At 41.5% G+C, this 17,166-nt stretch overlaps 1 protein-coding gene across 3 annotated transcripts in view; it reads left to right on the forward strand.

Annotated features, from left to right (window-relative positions):
• Positions 1-16,925, forward strand: part of spata20 (spermatogenesis associated 20) — a 77,409-nt gene extending 60,484 nt beyond the window's left edge. For 2 of the 3 annotated variants that reach the window (XM_062056261.1, XM_062056257.1), the window contains exon 16: positions 14,914-16,925. In XM_062056261.1, coding sequence (XP_061912245.1) covers positions 14,914-15,108 — 195 coding nt within the window. In that variant the 3' untranslated portion in view covers positions 15,109-16,925. The remainder of the gene's footprint in view (positions 1-14,913) is intronic. The other variant, XM_062056258.1, reaches the window with a different exon arrangement.
• Positions 16,926-17,166: the final 241 nt, after the last annotated feature.

Below are 17,166 nucleotides of genomic sequence, written 5' to 3' on the forward strand. Positions count from 1 at the left end.
GGCGGGTGGGACCTGATATTCAGCTGGGAATGACTAAAACAGTAAATAAACACAAGACATACTGTATAGACATATATATACTCTATTAGCCACAACACAACCAGGCTTATATTTAATATGCCACAAATTAATCCCGCATAACAAACACCCCCCCCCCCCTCCCATATAACCCGCCAATACAAATCAAACACCCGCACAACACACTCAATCAAAGTTCATACAGCACATATATTTCTCCAAAGTTACATACGTGACATGCACATAGCGGCACGCACGTACAGGCAAGCGATCAAATGTTTGGAAGCCGCAGCTGCGTACTCACGGTACCGCATATCCAACTCAAAGTCCTCCTGGTAAGAGTCTCTGTTGTCCCAGTTCTCCACAAGCCAATGGTAAAGCTTGACTGTCATCTTTCGGGAATGTAAACAATGAAACACCGTCTACGTGTTTGTGTTGCTGCAGCCGGCCGCTAATACACCGCTTCCCACCTACAGCTTTCTTCTTTGCTGTCTCCATTGTTCATTAAACAAATTGCAAAAGATTCACCAACACAGATGTCCAGAATACTGTGGAATTTTGCGATGAAAAAAGACGACTTAATAGCTGGCCACAATGGTGTCTCAAAATGTCCGCTACAGTCCGTGACGTCACGCGCAAACGTCATCATACCAAGACGTTTTCAGCAGGATATTTCGCGGGAAATTTAAAATTGCACTTTACTAATCTAACCCGGCCGTATTGGCATGTTGCAATTTTAAGATGTCATCATTGATATATAAACTATCAGACTGCGTGGTCTGTAGTAGTGGGTTTCAGTAGGCCTTTAACACTGGTAGTCTGTTTCCCATCCCAGCTTCTGCATTCATCTCTAATATATAGAGGTGTGGAACAAGGATACTAATGACCAAGGGCACCATAAATACCTACTGCAGTCAATAACATGTACTGGCTGGCAGATATGTGAGCTAATAATCTTGTGAGATCCTTACATTATTTATTATTTTTACTGTTCTTTTTCGCTTATTACTTCTCCATGCCACCTATAACCTCACCTACTTTTGCAGTGAAAATTCAGACGGGTGAATGGAGCTTGCTTTTGAAATGGATGTCAAGGGATGACTGATGTGTGCGGTGCATGTGGTCCTGCAGCACCGACTACCACCATCACCAGCTTTTCCAAGCAGTCCAAGTGGGAGTGTGTATGTGTCTGTCCTGGGGCTGGAGTCCAGATGCCTGGTTGTTATGATGACTTGGCTGCTTCTTTCATATATGTATATGTATATGTATGTGTATGTGTATATGTGTGTGCGTGTGCGTGTGCGTGTGCGTGTGCGTGTGCGTGTGTGTGTGTGTGTGTGTGAGAGAGAGAGTGAAAACAAGGGACAGTGAAGGATGAATGGAGGAAGTAAATCTCCTCATGCTCCGCTGTGACAGTTTGACCCCACACTGTCACTGTTTGACCTTTGGACTTCCTCACAAACCGTGCACATTTGTTGGGAAGCTCAACATGGACAAACTACAAACATTCAATCTTGTTAGCTAGTGAAAAGCATGTGCTCAACAAACAAATTGTTACCTGTCACTAGTGATGGGTCCGGCAACACCGATGCATCGGCGCATGCGTCGAGCTCATAGAGCGATACCCTGTGTCGGTGCGCGTATCGCTTTTAGAAAGTCACGTGACCGAACACGAGCTGTTTTGGTCACGTGACCGCTCATGAGCTGTTCTGGTCACGTGACCGCTCATGAACTGTATCGCACTGACGCCTGCGCGTCAAACTGTTTATTAGGAAGCGGCGCAATGCGTGTTGTTGACGAACACCGTTAGGGCCGCTTGTTGTCACTGTCACTCAAAGTTGCATTTCAAAATTACACAGAATAAATGTGTTTATTTTGTTTAGAATTCAGATGGGTTTGATTTGGTGCGCGGCATATATTGGCTGTGCGGCGCACGGTGTGCGCGGAGGACGCCTGAGCACTGCGCAATTGCGCAGGCGCGCACCTTAGAGGGGATGTTGCTCACAGGGCACAGAGGAGGCGTCAGTGCGATACAGTTCGCGTATCGGTCACGTGACCAAAGCAGCTCATGATCGGTCACGTGACTTTCTAAAAGCGGTACGCGCACCGACACAGGGTTTCGCTCTATGAGCTCGACGCATGCGCCGATGCATCTGTGTTGGAGGACCCATCACTACTGTTACTAGAGAAGGTACAGGAATGACGGCGTGGCGAAGTTGGTAGCGTGGCCGTGCCAGCAATCGGTTACTGGGGTTCAATCCCCACCTTCTACCATCCTAGTCATGATACATGTTCACATTATTTGACTGTATCTAAAAAAGATAAAAATATATTTTTATTTAAATGAAGATATTAAATAATCCTAAATGAAATACAATGACTTGGTTTATATTATTGTATATACTAGGTCATAAAATCAGTGTCAGTTGAGTCGGTCCATAGGTTGCCTGTAGGGATTTTTAATGTCCAGCAGATGTCAGTATTTAGTGACACAGTATCGACACAGTATCAATACAGTTTTGCAATGTGTCGAAACGCTTCATGAGGCCTCATCAACCCATCACTACCTGTCACCCACCATGGCTCTGAACAGTTGACTAAAAGAGTCAGGGTGGGGTTGAGGGCTTTATATAGGTGAACACACCTGCATTCACTAATTAGGCCAAATTTGGGTCAAACCATGATTATCAAAAGCTGGGTATTACAGAAGGACACTGGACATTTGAAAGTTGTGTTGTCTAAAGCCTGAATATACTGTGTACAAAAATGACTGCTCTACACATGCAAAAGTACTATGTGAATACTTTTTAGACATGTGATGGTTATTTATGGTGTAATTTCCAAAATAACTGTTTTCTTAATTCCCCCTGTCAAATTGGTCCCAGCTAGTGGGCGGAGCTATGGGCTATTTAAGTTGGAAAATGCCGTTTTTCTGACAGTCTGCTGTTGGTCACTGCCAGAGGAGGTTCTCTGTCCTGAGCAGGAGTTTCGGTCTCCATGCATCATCTACTGAGGTGATTATTTTGATGATGAGATGTTGTGTTGTAACCGGTTAAATGAGTTTTGTTGATTGCTAATAGATTTTGCTAAATCTGTTTTGATTATTTAATTCTTTACTTTGACATATTTGATTATTGACCTTTGATTATGAATACATGTATTTTGTTATAATGGATGATTTACATTTTGATTATTTTTAATATGCTTATTTTGATGAAATATATAGGCCTATTTAACGCATGCAACTTTGAAATGTATTTAGAATATAAATGTACTATATATAATATACAATACTAATATTACCTCTGTTTATTACCATTACAGAGTGTAGGTGCTTTGTTTTCCTGTCATTGTTCACCTTTTGACACTTTTTGGGATTTCAATAAATGTTTGTAAACTGTTACCAACTGCGTGCCTTGCCATCCTTGATTTGAAAGTCTGGTTTGCAACGGTTACATTACCTTCACCCGAGGCGGGGTGTGACATATGGTGGCAGTGGTGGGATGGCAAGCCGCAGAGTTTACAACAAATCTGGCAGAGGGCAGGCCAGAACTGGTTTGAGATCCCAAGTGTCGAAGGTGGCAATGACAGAGGAGACTGATGAGATGGCTGGTCGAGGGGCCACGGCGATGAGGCTGGACCGGACGACTATGGCTGAGGAGCGTGAAGTTGGATGGAACACAGAGGAGTCTGAAGAAGACGTCAAAGGTTTTGAGAACTCTGGGGCTAGGCGTAAGCAGCATAGGAAGGGTTCTGGGAAGGCTAGGTGGTCTGCTGAGCCACAAAGGACTGAAAGAGTGCTAAGTGAACCTACTCTGGTTAACATGTTCCAAGACTTTTTGATTGGACAGCAACGTAGGGAAGCTATCCTAGTCCGTGAACTCCAGGAGTTAAAACATGTCTGTACAAGGCCTAGCCTAGATCACTCACTCACTAACCAAAATGCTAACCGTACTACTGATGATAGTCGTTATGAGCAGTCGCCCAAACCCAGAACTCGCCCACAGCCAACTCCTAGTCCTCAAGCGTCGCCGTCCAGAGATTCCTTGCCACCTGACCATCATCTCCGACAAAGCCCAAAGATGCTCCCTTTCCAGCAGGGTGAGGACATCGAAAACTTTCTTGTCCGCTTCGAGCGCATCGCTCGCACCTGGGGCTGGCCTCAGTCTGACTGGGCCTGCCGACTTGTTCCACTCTTGACCGGCAAAGCTCTGGATGCCTATTCTGCGATGGAGGAAGATGCTTCCAACGTCTATACTGACCTTAAAGAAGCCCTCCTTGCTAAGTTTGATATCTCTCCTGAGACTTATAGGCTCCAGTTCCGGTCAACCTACATTCCCCCTGGTGAATTTCCCAAGAAGACTTACAACAGACTCAAAGGTCTCTACAGAAGATGGATCAAGCCAGAGCAGCGTTCTAAAGAAGAGATCGCAGAGCTTTTCATTCTGGAGCAAATGCTTCGCATGCTGCCCAACGAAATGAAGATTTGGGTCAAGGAACATGAGCCAGAAGACGGACTTACTGCTGCTAAACTTGCAGGCCAGTACTTGAATGCTCGTAAAGGACTCCGAATGCCAAGGCAGCAGAACAACCATGTAGCAGCCCGAGGTGCAGCCGACCTGTCACACCAAAGAGGTGTGCAGAAAGCAGGTGGTTACAGCACCTCAGGGGACAACAGACTGTTCCCGAGACAGAGTCCAGTGAAGGATCTCATCTGCTACCACTGCCAACAGCCAGGGTATCGAGCCCCAGTGTGCCCTTTGAAACAGAAGACCTGGTATGACCGGAAAGCACGTCACAGGGTGCTACAGCCAGGTCAAAAGGTCATGCTCTCTCTTCCAACCTCAAGTCATAAACTGCTGGCCCAATGGAAAGGTCCTTACTCCGTGGTCAGACACGCTGGTCCAGTCACCTATGAGATCTCACATCCGGATAAAGGAAAGGCATCCCAAGTGTACCACATCAACCTTCTGAAGGAATGGAAGGAGAGGAAATCCTCTGTGGAAGGAAAGGATGTCCAGGCCAGTCAAGTACCTACTCAAAGCAAGGAGTTTCAAGAGGAAAAGGTGATGCTGGCACGGGAAGTGAAAATGGAGGATGATGTGGAGGAGACAGATCTGTCTATGCTCACTACACCACAGAAACCTGATGTAAGTCACTTGTCTGCACAATCTGCCCTTAAACTCTTGCAAGTGTGTGAAGAATTCCCAGTATTCAGTGGAAAGCCAGGAAGAACTCCACTAATTGAACATGTCATTCACTTAAAAAACCCAACACCTATCCGTCAGCGCCCATACAGAGTGCCTGAGCGGATGGTGGAGCCCCTCAACCATGAAATCCAAACCATGCTGGATCTAGGAGTGATTGAACCCTCAAACAGTGAGTGGTGTAACCCCATTGTCCTCGTTCCTAAAAAAGACAACACGATACGAGTTTGTAATGACCTACGCAAAGTGAATGCCGTTTCTAAATTTGATGCTTATCCTATGCCACGTATTGATGAACTTCTTGAGAAGCTCGGCAAAGCTGTGTTCATCACCACCCTTGACCTGTGTAAGGGATACTGGCAAGTCCCTTTAAAGAAGGAGTCTAGGGAGTACACTGCCTTCCGTGGACCAAAGGGTCTCTATCATTACACAGTGATGCCGTTCGGACTCCACGGAGCCCCCGCAACCTTTCAGCGGCTAATGGATCGCGCTCTGCAGGGGTGTGGCCAGTTCTCTGCTGCCTATCTTGATGATGTGGTGGTTTTCAGCACTTCCTGGAAAGACCACCTCTCTCACCTGCGTCAAGTCCTGCTCCGGATCCATTCTGCTGGGCTCACTCTTAACACCCAGAAATGTGAGTGGGCCAAAACTGAGGTGTGCTACCTAGGTTACCATCTTGGCAACGGGCAGATACGCCCTCAGGTGGACAAGGTGAAGGCTATCCAAGACAGTCCTAGACCCCGGACAAAGAAGCAGGTCCGGTCATTCTTGGGGCTTTCTGGGTGGTACAGAAGATTTGTGCCCCACTTCTCTACCATCACAGCTCCTCTTGTCGAGCTGACTACCAAAGCATCCTCTAATCCAGTCAAATGGACAGAAAAATGTGAAACTGCCTTCACAAAGGTCAAAGCTATTCTATGCTCTTTCCCGGTCTTACAAAGTCCTGACTTCAACCAGCGATTCCTTGTTCAAGTTGATGCCTCCGGTGTGGGCCTTGGAGCCGTCCTAGCCCAAGGAAAGGAGGGCGAGGAACAACCGCTTCTATATCCGAGCCGTAAACTGCATCCCAGAGAAACTAGGTACTCTGCCATCGAAAAGGAATGTCTTGCCATCAAGTGGGCATTGGACAGCCTACGTTATTACCTTCTGGGACGGACCTTTGATCTGGAAACGGACCACAGAGCATTGAGCTGGATCAACTCCATGAGGGATAAGAACTCCCGTGTCACCAGATGGTACTTGGCGTTACAGCCCTTTTGCTTCAATATCACACATCGAGCTGGCAAAACTAACTTGCTAGCTGATTACCTGTCTCGTCTCCCTGAACTTGCTGTCGCTGGAGAGGAGGGAAGTAATGTGACAGTTTGACCCCACACTGTCACTGTTTGACCTTTGGACTTCCTCACAAACCGTGCACATTTGTTGGGAAGCTCAACATGGACAAACTACAAACATTCAATCTTGTTAGCTAGTGAAAAGCATGTGCTCAACAAACAAATTGTTACCTGTCACCCACCATGGCTCTGAACAGTTGACTAAAAGAGTCAGGGTGGGGTTGAGGGCTTTATATAGGTGAACACACCTGCATTCACTAATTAGGCCAAATTTGGGTCAAACCATGATTATCAAAAGCTGGGTATTACAGAAGGACACTGGACATTTGAAAGTTGTGTTGTCTAAAGCCTGAATATACTGTGTACAAAAATGACTGCTCTACACATGCAAAAGTACTATGTGAATACTTTTTAGACATGTGATGGTTATTTATGGTGTAATTTCCAAAATAACTGTTTTCTTAATTCCCCCTGTCAAATTGGTCCCAGCTAGTGGGCGGAGCTATGGGCTATTTAAGTTGGAAAATGCCGTTTTTCTGACAGTCTGCTGTTGGTCACTGCCAGAGGAGGTTCTCTGTCCTGAGCAGGAGTTTCGGTCTCCATGCATCATCTACTGAGGTGATTATTTTGATGATGAGATGTTGTTTTGTAACCGGTTAAATGAGTTTTGTTGATTGCTAATAGATTTTGCTAAATCTGTTTTGATTATTTAATTCTTTACTTTGACATATTTGATTATTGACCTTTGATTATGAATACATGTATTTTGTTATAATGGATGATTTACATTTTGATTATTTTTAATATGCTTATTTTGATGAAATATATAGGCCTATTTAACGCATGCAACTTTGAAATGTATTTAGAATATAAATATACTATATATAATATACAATACTAATATTGCCTCTGTTTATTACCATTACAGAGTGTAGGTGCTTTGTTTTCCTGTCATTGTTCACCTTTTGACACTTTTTGGGATTTCAATAAATGTTTGTAAACTGTTACCAACTGCGTGCCTTGCCATCCTTGATTTGAAAGTCTGGTTTGCAACGGTTACATTACCTTCACCCGAGGCGGGGTGTGACATCCGCCTAACATGGACCTATTCACAGCCACCATCATCACTCTTCCCCAGGAATGACAGCGCTTTTCTAAAATGTGTTTATTGTGTTTCATGGATTCTATTCTTTGGTGACAACGAGGGAGCTGCCTCAGAGTTGTTTGTGTCCGAGCTTAGGTTGTAAGTCGAGAGTAGAAAGTACAGTGAAAGGGTGCCTTCAAGATGGGTGTGTTTGCACGTTGCTGTCAGCACAGGTAGACTGTGTTCTTGTAAAGTTGGCTAGTTTGTCAGATGGAGCGTAAAAAGGGGGCATTCAACAAGTAAACAGTAGTTGATGTGTGTTGGAGTTTGTCTGCACTCTCATGTGGTTTTGTCACACATATTTGTTTAGTATGCAGCAGGCAAGACCCGCTCATAAGGATTAATTGGGAAATCTCACATGCTGCTTGTATGTGATATGCCACAGACGTGGACTACCAAAGATTAAGTACAGTGATGTCAAATACACCTAATGTTGTGCAGTTTTGACTTCTAACAAAATTTTCTGGGGGGAAAAATACCTGAAAAGTCGATTGATTCTTAATATCCCCCACAAATAATCAAGGAAATGCAGTAAATTATCATTCTATAAATGCCGTCACTGAAGTGTACCAGTGATGGTAAAGAGGAAAAATGAGACAATGCCCCAATAACGTCCTTATTTTTAAAAGTGCTTAACTTCAATGGTTTTCTTTTTCTAGTATCGATCTAATGTATCGATTAGCTTTTTAAACGATACCTATTATCTGGAAGGCAAACTTGGCGAGCACAGATTGATATACTTCAAATTTAGGAATATGAATCGATCTGTGGATATTTCGACCAATAATTACACCCCTAATTTTCAGTAATTGTTTCTACATTCGAGTACACAAGCCTGCAGCCAGGTGGTAGCAGTGCTCAACTTCATCAACAGGTTCCATGTTCTACCCAGTAGAAGTAATAATTACACTGAAACAATGAGCTAATAAAAAGTGTTCTTAATAGTATTTAAATTCAGGGAGGTTGAGGTTATTTGTGTCGCTTTGGGGGCTCAAGCACTGTTATACAGTCAGTGGTCAGGTCAATGCATACGCCAGTGCAAAGGTGAGTGAGAAAACTCCGATTGGTGTGCTTACTGGCAGTGCGTTCTAGGAGGGTCCTCCACGTGTTATTGCTGTGGCAATTTTCTGGCCACTAAAGCACGACCACTATATCTAAATACTTTGTCACATTGTGTGTAATGTCTCTCAGTTAGAAATGGGCTTCCATGTGCTGAAACCGCTGGCGTTTGTTGTTCTGCAACAACCTGGTCAACTTGACAGTTGCATCTTATGTAGCCAAGCAATTGACCTATATCATTCACATGTATGGTGGCAATCTAGGGAAACCCTGAATACACATGATGTCGAAGACAAAGTGCATCAACAGAATACATCTCCATCTCTTGTTACCATTAAGTGGCACGCCAAGTCCCATCGAGATGGTCCAAAAAAATGTTTTTCAAATAACATAACTATCCATTTTCCCACAAACCAGCCCCAAATCAGACCTCATACCTCATTTATAAGCCTTGTATACGTGATGTAATAGTTTCTGTGTCTAATGGGAACCATCTTTCCCCATCATGTTCAATCGTGTTCGCTCATCTTGTGTAGTCTCTGTGGATGTTTCAACTTAATTGTGACACAGACCCACTACAGCGTGACCTTTAAGTTAGAAATGTGTGTTGCTCCCATGTGGTCCGACTCACGTAGGGACAGCATGGTGCTGACAAGCAAAACAAAGCGTCGGGACAAAGAGGAAACGGTTGGGGCTGTGTGTGGAAATCCTCATCCCGTCTCCTTAGCAACAGTCACACCGTCATGCACACATTCCATCACATTTTTTTTTATTCTCTCAGTCTTCCCCTGTGCGTCTGCATCTGCCTTAATATGTGAGCAGTGTTTACAGCCAGACATCAATGGCACCTGGTGTGAATCCATAATTCAGCCTCCTGCATGCTTGGTTACAGAAACACTCTTGAGATAGAGGACATTGGGAGTTTAAGCAACATATTTGATTCCTGGCATTAAAAATGCTGATTGTTATTGGCATCAGTGAGCATCTGAAGGGCTGAGTGGCGTGCCTTTGGACCCATTCAGTTCCTTGCTGAATGACAACACAAGCCTGACCGGTTCTGGACAGTGGTCCCCTGTGGACGTTTGTCCCCTGTTGAAGTTGTGTCTTATCTAATGGCTTAGGAAAGTTTAAATGTTGATGCAGAATTAAAGGCTCTGTAAACACCCATCTCCTTGTAGCAACAAATGGCTACTTGAGCAAAGTTCTGCCATTTTTGATGACACAGAACCGCTGTCATGTCAAAGCTAATAGCCAAGCAGAGCGGCCGTGTGTCGTTGGATGCTAGGATTGTCACACATCGTTATGTCACTGTCACTTTCCAGCCACAGAGTACATCAAAGCAAAGTATATACAATTTATTTACGATTATTGTTGTTGATGGCAAGATCTCCATCTGTTGCTACATCGCACAATTCTGTAATGTTTTGACTTCAGGGCTAATCATTTTCCTATGATGTGTTTATTTTATGGATTAATATTTCATTTTATTGTGCAACATGACGCCAAGCTGCTCCCTGTCACATTTGTTCTTTGCACCAACCCCACTGCAGTAGGGGGAGCGTCTGTCTCAAATAGTAACTCATTTCAATTACACCAAGGGTGTCCAAACTACGGCTCATGGGCCAAATGCGGCCCGCAAGGTATCACAAGTTTAACAAGAAAATTGGCCCTCTGTGTGTATTTGCCTAAATTGAGTGATGATGCAGCTTTCTGGTAAACGCAGATGGAATCAATGGTGAGTGACCACAAGTTTCACTTGAAATTCTAAATAAATGTGTATAAAATTCCGCTTACAGCGAAGCCAAGAGGAAGTTCTCTATTCCGCTCATAAGACCCAATAAATAACCATCCAAAAAGCGCAAACAGTACTCCATTTACATTTCGTGACGTGAATATTAACCAAGTATTAGCAATATTATTATTATAAGTGTTAATACAGACAAACTATAGCGGCGGCGTGTTCACAAGCTTGTGTGCCTTCGTTGACATGATCGACTGATCAGCTGCTTCCTCATTTCCTCGCTCCTCAAACTTTTTTATAAATCATAAATAATGCCTCTCACCGGGATAGTAGCAGGATGAGAACGTATCCTGACAAGTTGGTACACTCTGACAGCCAGTTTGTAAGTCATTTTTCATTCTTCTTATAACTAATTTATATCAGTGGGCATCCTAATGACAGCAGACATTGTACAGTAAGTAATGTTTTATTATGTTTGTTGGCTCTCCTAAAGTCTGCAGTAAGTAGTAATCAGTGATGTAGTTGAAAAAATAAGTGAACGTCGTGATGCGTTTTTGAAATGTGTATGCTTAAAATGATCAAAATACGTAAATATTAAATGTTTTGCTAAAAATTTGCCTGTTAGTACATTACATATATAATTACATCATGTATATAAAACCTTAATGGAAGTGTTTGAATGTTGTTTTAAGGCCTTTCTAGGCAGAATTGAGTGACTCCCATAGGCTCCATTGTAAGCAGACTTTTGATCGAATGTATTTAATATTTAGAATGCATTAAAAAATAGTACATCCATCGTCATGTGTTTCATAATTGTGAACGATAGGCAAAATAAAAAAGTGCAGTTCCCTTTTAAAACACGTACATTTATTTAAAAATTACACATATATAAATCCATTAAAAATTGCATGATAAGTAATATATTCCAAACACTCTCTCCACACTTCCCCGTGTTTGGCTGATTTGACCTGCTTGATATTTCTGATTGATTACAAAACTTTAAGGAGGTTGTCAGGGAAAGAAACAAGGTCGGAGCCGAACTTTCACATACATTTAATATTCGATGTTTTATCATTTGTATGTCATCTTGCATTGTCGTCAGAGTCTGATATGAGGTGGGGGTTGTTAAAGTTGAAATAAGGCAAGTTATGTGTTATTGTTCAGTCGGTTATAGCTTATTTTAATAAATACAAACTGAAGTATTATTTTGGTACAAAAGACTGTTGTTACGTCACATTAAACGCTCTGCTGTTTGGTAAAAAAGCGTTGTAATGTGTTTTTGCATGCACATCCATACGACAGCGTATTTGCGATTACCCTCGAAAATATCGCTTTACAGGAGTGTGTACTGTATTCTTACATGTTTGACAAACTTCCCTCTTCAATTTGGTATGAAATTATTCTGCAGACTTAAAGCATTGTGATTGCAAATTAGGTGTAAATACAGCTGTGTAAACGTGATCCCTCTAAGACAGCACACATGTTAAGAATTTTTTTTTAAACTACTGAAGTTAGTGTAGTGATTTTGATAAATGTATTTACATTACATTGCGCACATGTTTAATATCTATATAGGTACAAGTACTTCAGAACTGTATATATATATATATACAGTATATATATATATATTGTATAAAAATTGTGTAAGTGTATGTGCAGTATATCCATCCATCCATCCATCCATTTGCTACCGCTTGTCCCTTTCAGGGTCGCGGGGGGCGCTGGAGCGGGGCCTCACCTGCCATCATGGAAAGAAAAAAAATGTAAAAAGAAAAAAATGAAATTAAATAGTTATATGTATTCAGTGATTATACTATAAAGTTATTTTCCATTTAACTTCACAAGTTTTAGATTATTTGTATTCAAAATCGCTGCATTTTCACATTTGCCGTTCAAGCACTGAGAAGAGACGGTGTGGTGATCAGCAGCCTGTTGAGGCACGTCACTGCGTTGTGCCTCAACATGGATTGCGGACTCGGCTAACTGCTGGCCTGCTGTGCAGTGAGACCGTATTGCTATATGAACTATATTATACATTTCCATAGTTTAGTTAGCTGAAGTATATAATGTACAGTGTATTTTGTCAACAACTAAGTATTTATTGTGCTGAGCAATCATAAAACTGCTGCGAAGACGCACTGGCTGAGGCTCGCAGTAATCCCGCCTCCTTGTGCCGGTTAATGCACCCCCGCCGCAGAACCCCCCGACGGGAGCGCCACACCAACCAAAGCCCACACCCAAACCCTCCGCGTGCAAGACCGAATCCACCCAAAAAAAGGCACTTAATAAGAAGTGCAAAAACAACAATGCTCGCGCCGGAGGAGCCGACAACTCTTATTTTTTTGTGATAGAGTGATTGGAGCACATACTTGGTTGTCACAAAAAACATTCATGAAGTTTGGTTCTTTTATGAATTTATTATGGGTCTACTGAAAATGTGACCAAATTTGCTGTGTCAAAAGTATACAAACAGCAGTGTTAATATTTGGTTACATGTCCCTTGGCAAGTTTCACTACAATAAGGCGTTTTTGGTAGCCATCCACAAGCTTCTGGTTGAGTTTTTCACCACTCCTCTTGCCAAAATTGGTGCAGTTGAGCTAAATTTGTTGGTTTTCTGACATGGACTTGTTTCTTCAGCATTGTCCACACGTTTAAGTCAGGACATTGGGAAGGCCATTTTAAAACCTTCATTCTAGCCTGATTTAGCCATTCCTTTACCACTTTTGACGTGTGTTTGGGGTCATTGTCCTGTTGGAACACCCAACTGCGCCCAAGACCCAACCTCCGGGCTGATGATTTTAGCTTGTCCTGGAGAATTTGGAGGTAATCCTCCCTTTGCATTGCTCCATTTAAAGCACCAGTTCAATTGGCAGCAAAACAGGCCCAGAGCATAATACTACCACCACCATACTTGACAGTAGGTATGGTGTTCCTGGGATTAAAGGCCTCACATTTTCTCCTTCAAACATATTGTGGGTATTGTGGCCAAACAGCTCAATTTTAGTTTCATCTGACCACAGAACTTTCCTCCAGAAGGTCTTATCTTCGTCCATGTGATGTCAGATGAAATAAAAATTGTTATATAAAAGAATAAAAGTATATAATATATTAATATAATATTTAAATATGTCTTTTAATTAATTGTTATTTTACATGCTTTTGGCATGGCCACATTTTTTTTTTTATCCCAATGCGGCCCCTGAGTCCAAAAGTCTGGACACCCCTGCATTACACAGGGCAGCCCACTCAAAACTCAAAAAGCTGGAATTATTGATCTGTAGAACCATGTCACATACAAATACCATTACAACACATAAAGTGTTTAATTCTTTGAAATAAATGTAATTTAAAAACAATTTGGTTTGAAGGGTAGTGCTCTTTAACTACTTTGTTTGATGTTTTGCATGATAGTGGTTCATTTGTTGGAGTTAGTGTTCCAAAATAAAGAAGCCAAAAACAAAGCAAAGCAGACACCTGAATTAATTTTCTTGATCCTTGCTGAAGTTTGTATATTAAAGCAAATGTATCCATAAGAAACAAAGAATGAACATGAATAATGGGTTCCAGCCTTGACAAACGTCTCTATTTTTTAGTAAGTGTGTACACTTTGAATACAATGTAAAGTGTTACTTTATACAAAAAAAAAATCAGTACATTAAGGTGGTGATGGGTCAATGTTGTATTAAATAACAAAGCCAAAAACTCTACTGTCCTAATTTTTCAGCCGCCCTGCCAACACGCACACACACTGTCACTAGTCCTGTGGTGCACTCACAGTTTGAAATGACAAAACTCATTAACTGTAACAGCCAGGTCGCTGCAATGATTCTAAATAAAAAGGTAAAATCCACTTTACCTTTGTTGATAATCTTCTTTGCGTGCAGCGAAATGTAGGGGTAAGTCGAGGCGGCAGTGTCAACAACGTTGTGGATACTTCTTGAATGTTTTAAACGGCACATCGCTTATCCATTTCTTTCTTTGGATTCATATTGAGCTAGCAAAACTAAAAAATGCTATTAACAGGCGTAAAAAACATACTTAAATGTACGCAAAGTAGCACAATAGCCAACAGCAGCACTGCTCTGTGATTGAATGAGTGATCAGCCTGCCCACAATGGATATGCTGCCTGGCACAAAATGGCTGCGCTGTGAGGCAAGATTCGTATAACAACGCATATTTTTATTTGGTCTGTTTCGTAAATCAAAAAGTTTGAATTATGAGGGGTTTGTAATTCGAGGTTTACTTTATTTTACCCTCTCTTTTGATCAAATTCTGAATTGGACAGCTAGTGTCCTGTGCAATAAAAAAGCTGAATGTTTATGTAGTGTCAGGAGCATATTATTATTTCTGATTCACCCTAAACCACGTATTTCACCAAACATTGGTTTATGCTTTTCCCATTTAACAGGTCTTGATGCTTGTTGACGGCAGTGCAGACAGTTTCCTCACCCAGCGTCTGCCTGCACTCTCCTCCATGACCCAGCAGGGTGGCGTGGCCACCGCCTACGTTTGCCAGGACTTTGCCTGCTCACTTCCTGTCACAGACCCCCAGGAACTATGCAGGCTCCTACTGGATGGACAAGTGGGGATGCAGGCACACTAGTCAGTTAATATGTTTCTTGAACTGACTAAAGAAGATGTAAAGACAAACTGAGCAGCTCTAGTGAGTGTAGCTTGTTTTGTGCGCTTAAAGGCTAGTTCAATTGGATTTAGCCATTAAATTATCCATTCACTTGTTTTGCCACAAGATTAGACTTCTATCCGTATTGTTGTAATCATTCCACCTCATTAATTCCTCAAATATTAGCGTAACCCTAAAAGCCATAAAAAGTCATTTGGGTACACAAAGTCTGCAAAGAAACATAGAGAGCTACAGCGTCAGCTCCTTTTTAAAAATGTAGCGCTTGTGCAAAATGGTCTTTTGTGACTGTTTGGAAGCAACACACTTTAAATAGAATTTAACCTAAGCTTGAACCAACATTTTTTTTTTCTTCTCCAAGCCCCATTTAGCTTCCATGTCGCATGGATCTGACGGCGTTTGCCTGCTCGCCGGCGTGTGTGTGTGCATGCATATTTGTCTGCATCCATTTTTAAAAGTGCATCATATGAATGTGCGTTTGACTTTATCTCTAATCGCGTCACAGCAAGCGAGCTGCTCTTTAATGAGACCCTTTCTTACCATCTGTTACCGCAAGCTTGAACTCAACGTGGCTGTGTGAGGTGAACCTTTCACATTAATACTCAGATACTTTAAAAGATCAGTTTTGCTGATGGACAGCATACTTACACATGTGCAAAAGGCCAGCAGGAGCTTTTTTCTGGCATTTAACTGCTACTAAGTAATGCTGGATAATATATCCAACCCTTTTTCAGTACCTTTCGGACAGGGGAAGTGTGCTGATTTTTTTTCTTGGAGCAAATTATGAAAATGTGTGTGATTTCTTGTGACATTGCAACATGTTTTATTGCAATGTTTTGTCATTTAAGGATTTCTGCAGTTATCAACAAATCTAATTGAATGTTTTTTAATGTCTTTACAATGCAACTTAAAACATGTTAATGCCCATATCCAACTGCAGATGATTATTATATATAGTCAAAAGCATACAATTAATTATCTGTATAGACAAAATTGCATTTGACAATAATAATGTTGAATAGTTTAAATACTTACATTAACTGTGGCCAAATTAAGCACACATGTAATCATAAGATATAATAATAACGGTAACACTTTAGTTTGGGGAACATATTGTAAGTAACAAAAACTTAATTTAGAGTTAATTGGTTAGGGTTAGAAGGTTAGAGTTAGGGTTAGGGTTAGGCCATGCAGAATAAGGCATTAATAAGTACTTAATGACTAATTAAGAGCCAATATGTTGCTAATTTGCATGTTATTAAGCAACTACTTAATGGTGAATATGTTCCTCATACTAAAGTGTTACCATAATAACAATACAAGTAAACTTTTTAAAAGCAGTAAACATATTTGTCATTACTGTAGTATTATTAACCATTATAATTGGAAGGTCAATAATGTAATGGTCCTGCTAAATAGGTAAACAAACATAGATATAACATTTACTCTCAATATTTGTTTGCAAAAAATGCATTTCAGTAAATATTAAACATCTTGAAGTGCAGTTTTTACCCCCAATTGGAAAAACTGGGTTGGGTGGTTTGTTTTGTTGTATTTTTTTGTTGCCAATTGCAATCGTATGAGGGTTTTTAATGCCTCTGGACATCAAATGTAATGTTTTGCAATGCTATTCTAGGCCTACATTTTCGCAAAATGTATTTAATGAGTTAATGACCCTGTGTTTTTCTCTCCCAGTTTCACTGTGCTTGCTAAAAAAAAAAAAAAAAAACAAGCCACAGGCTGCAAATGGCCCCTGTGCGTGCCTTTTGGACACCCCGGCACTACACTATGGTATCAATGGATTAGTCCACACCCTTGTATTATAATGGAACTGCCTGTATGAAGTAGACTGATGGACATATGGACTAACATACTTTTAATAACAGTTTAGCATTGGCCAAGGTCTGTGCTCAAGGGAGTGACATTATACTGTGAGTTTAATTTAAGAATGGACGTTACTGTTTACCAAAATTTAGTTAATGTTTCTAATTTAATAGCTACAGATAGGAATTCGTTGATCAA

Source organism: Entelurus aequoreus, linkage group LG08, assembly GCF_033978785.1.
Source record: "Entelurus aequoreus isolate RoL-2023_Sb linkage group LG08, RoL_Eaeq_v1.1, whole genome shotgun sequence".
Classification (NCBI taxonomy): Eukaryota; Metazoa; Chordata; class Actinopteri; order Syngnathiformes; family Syngnathidae; genus Entelurus; species Entelurus aequoreus.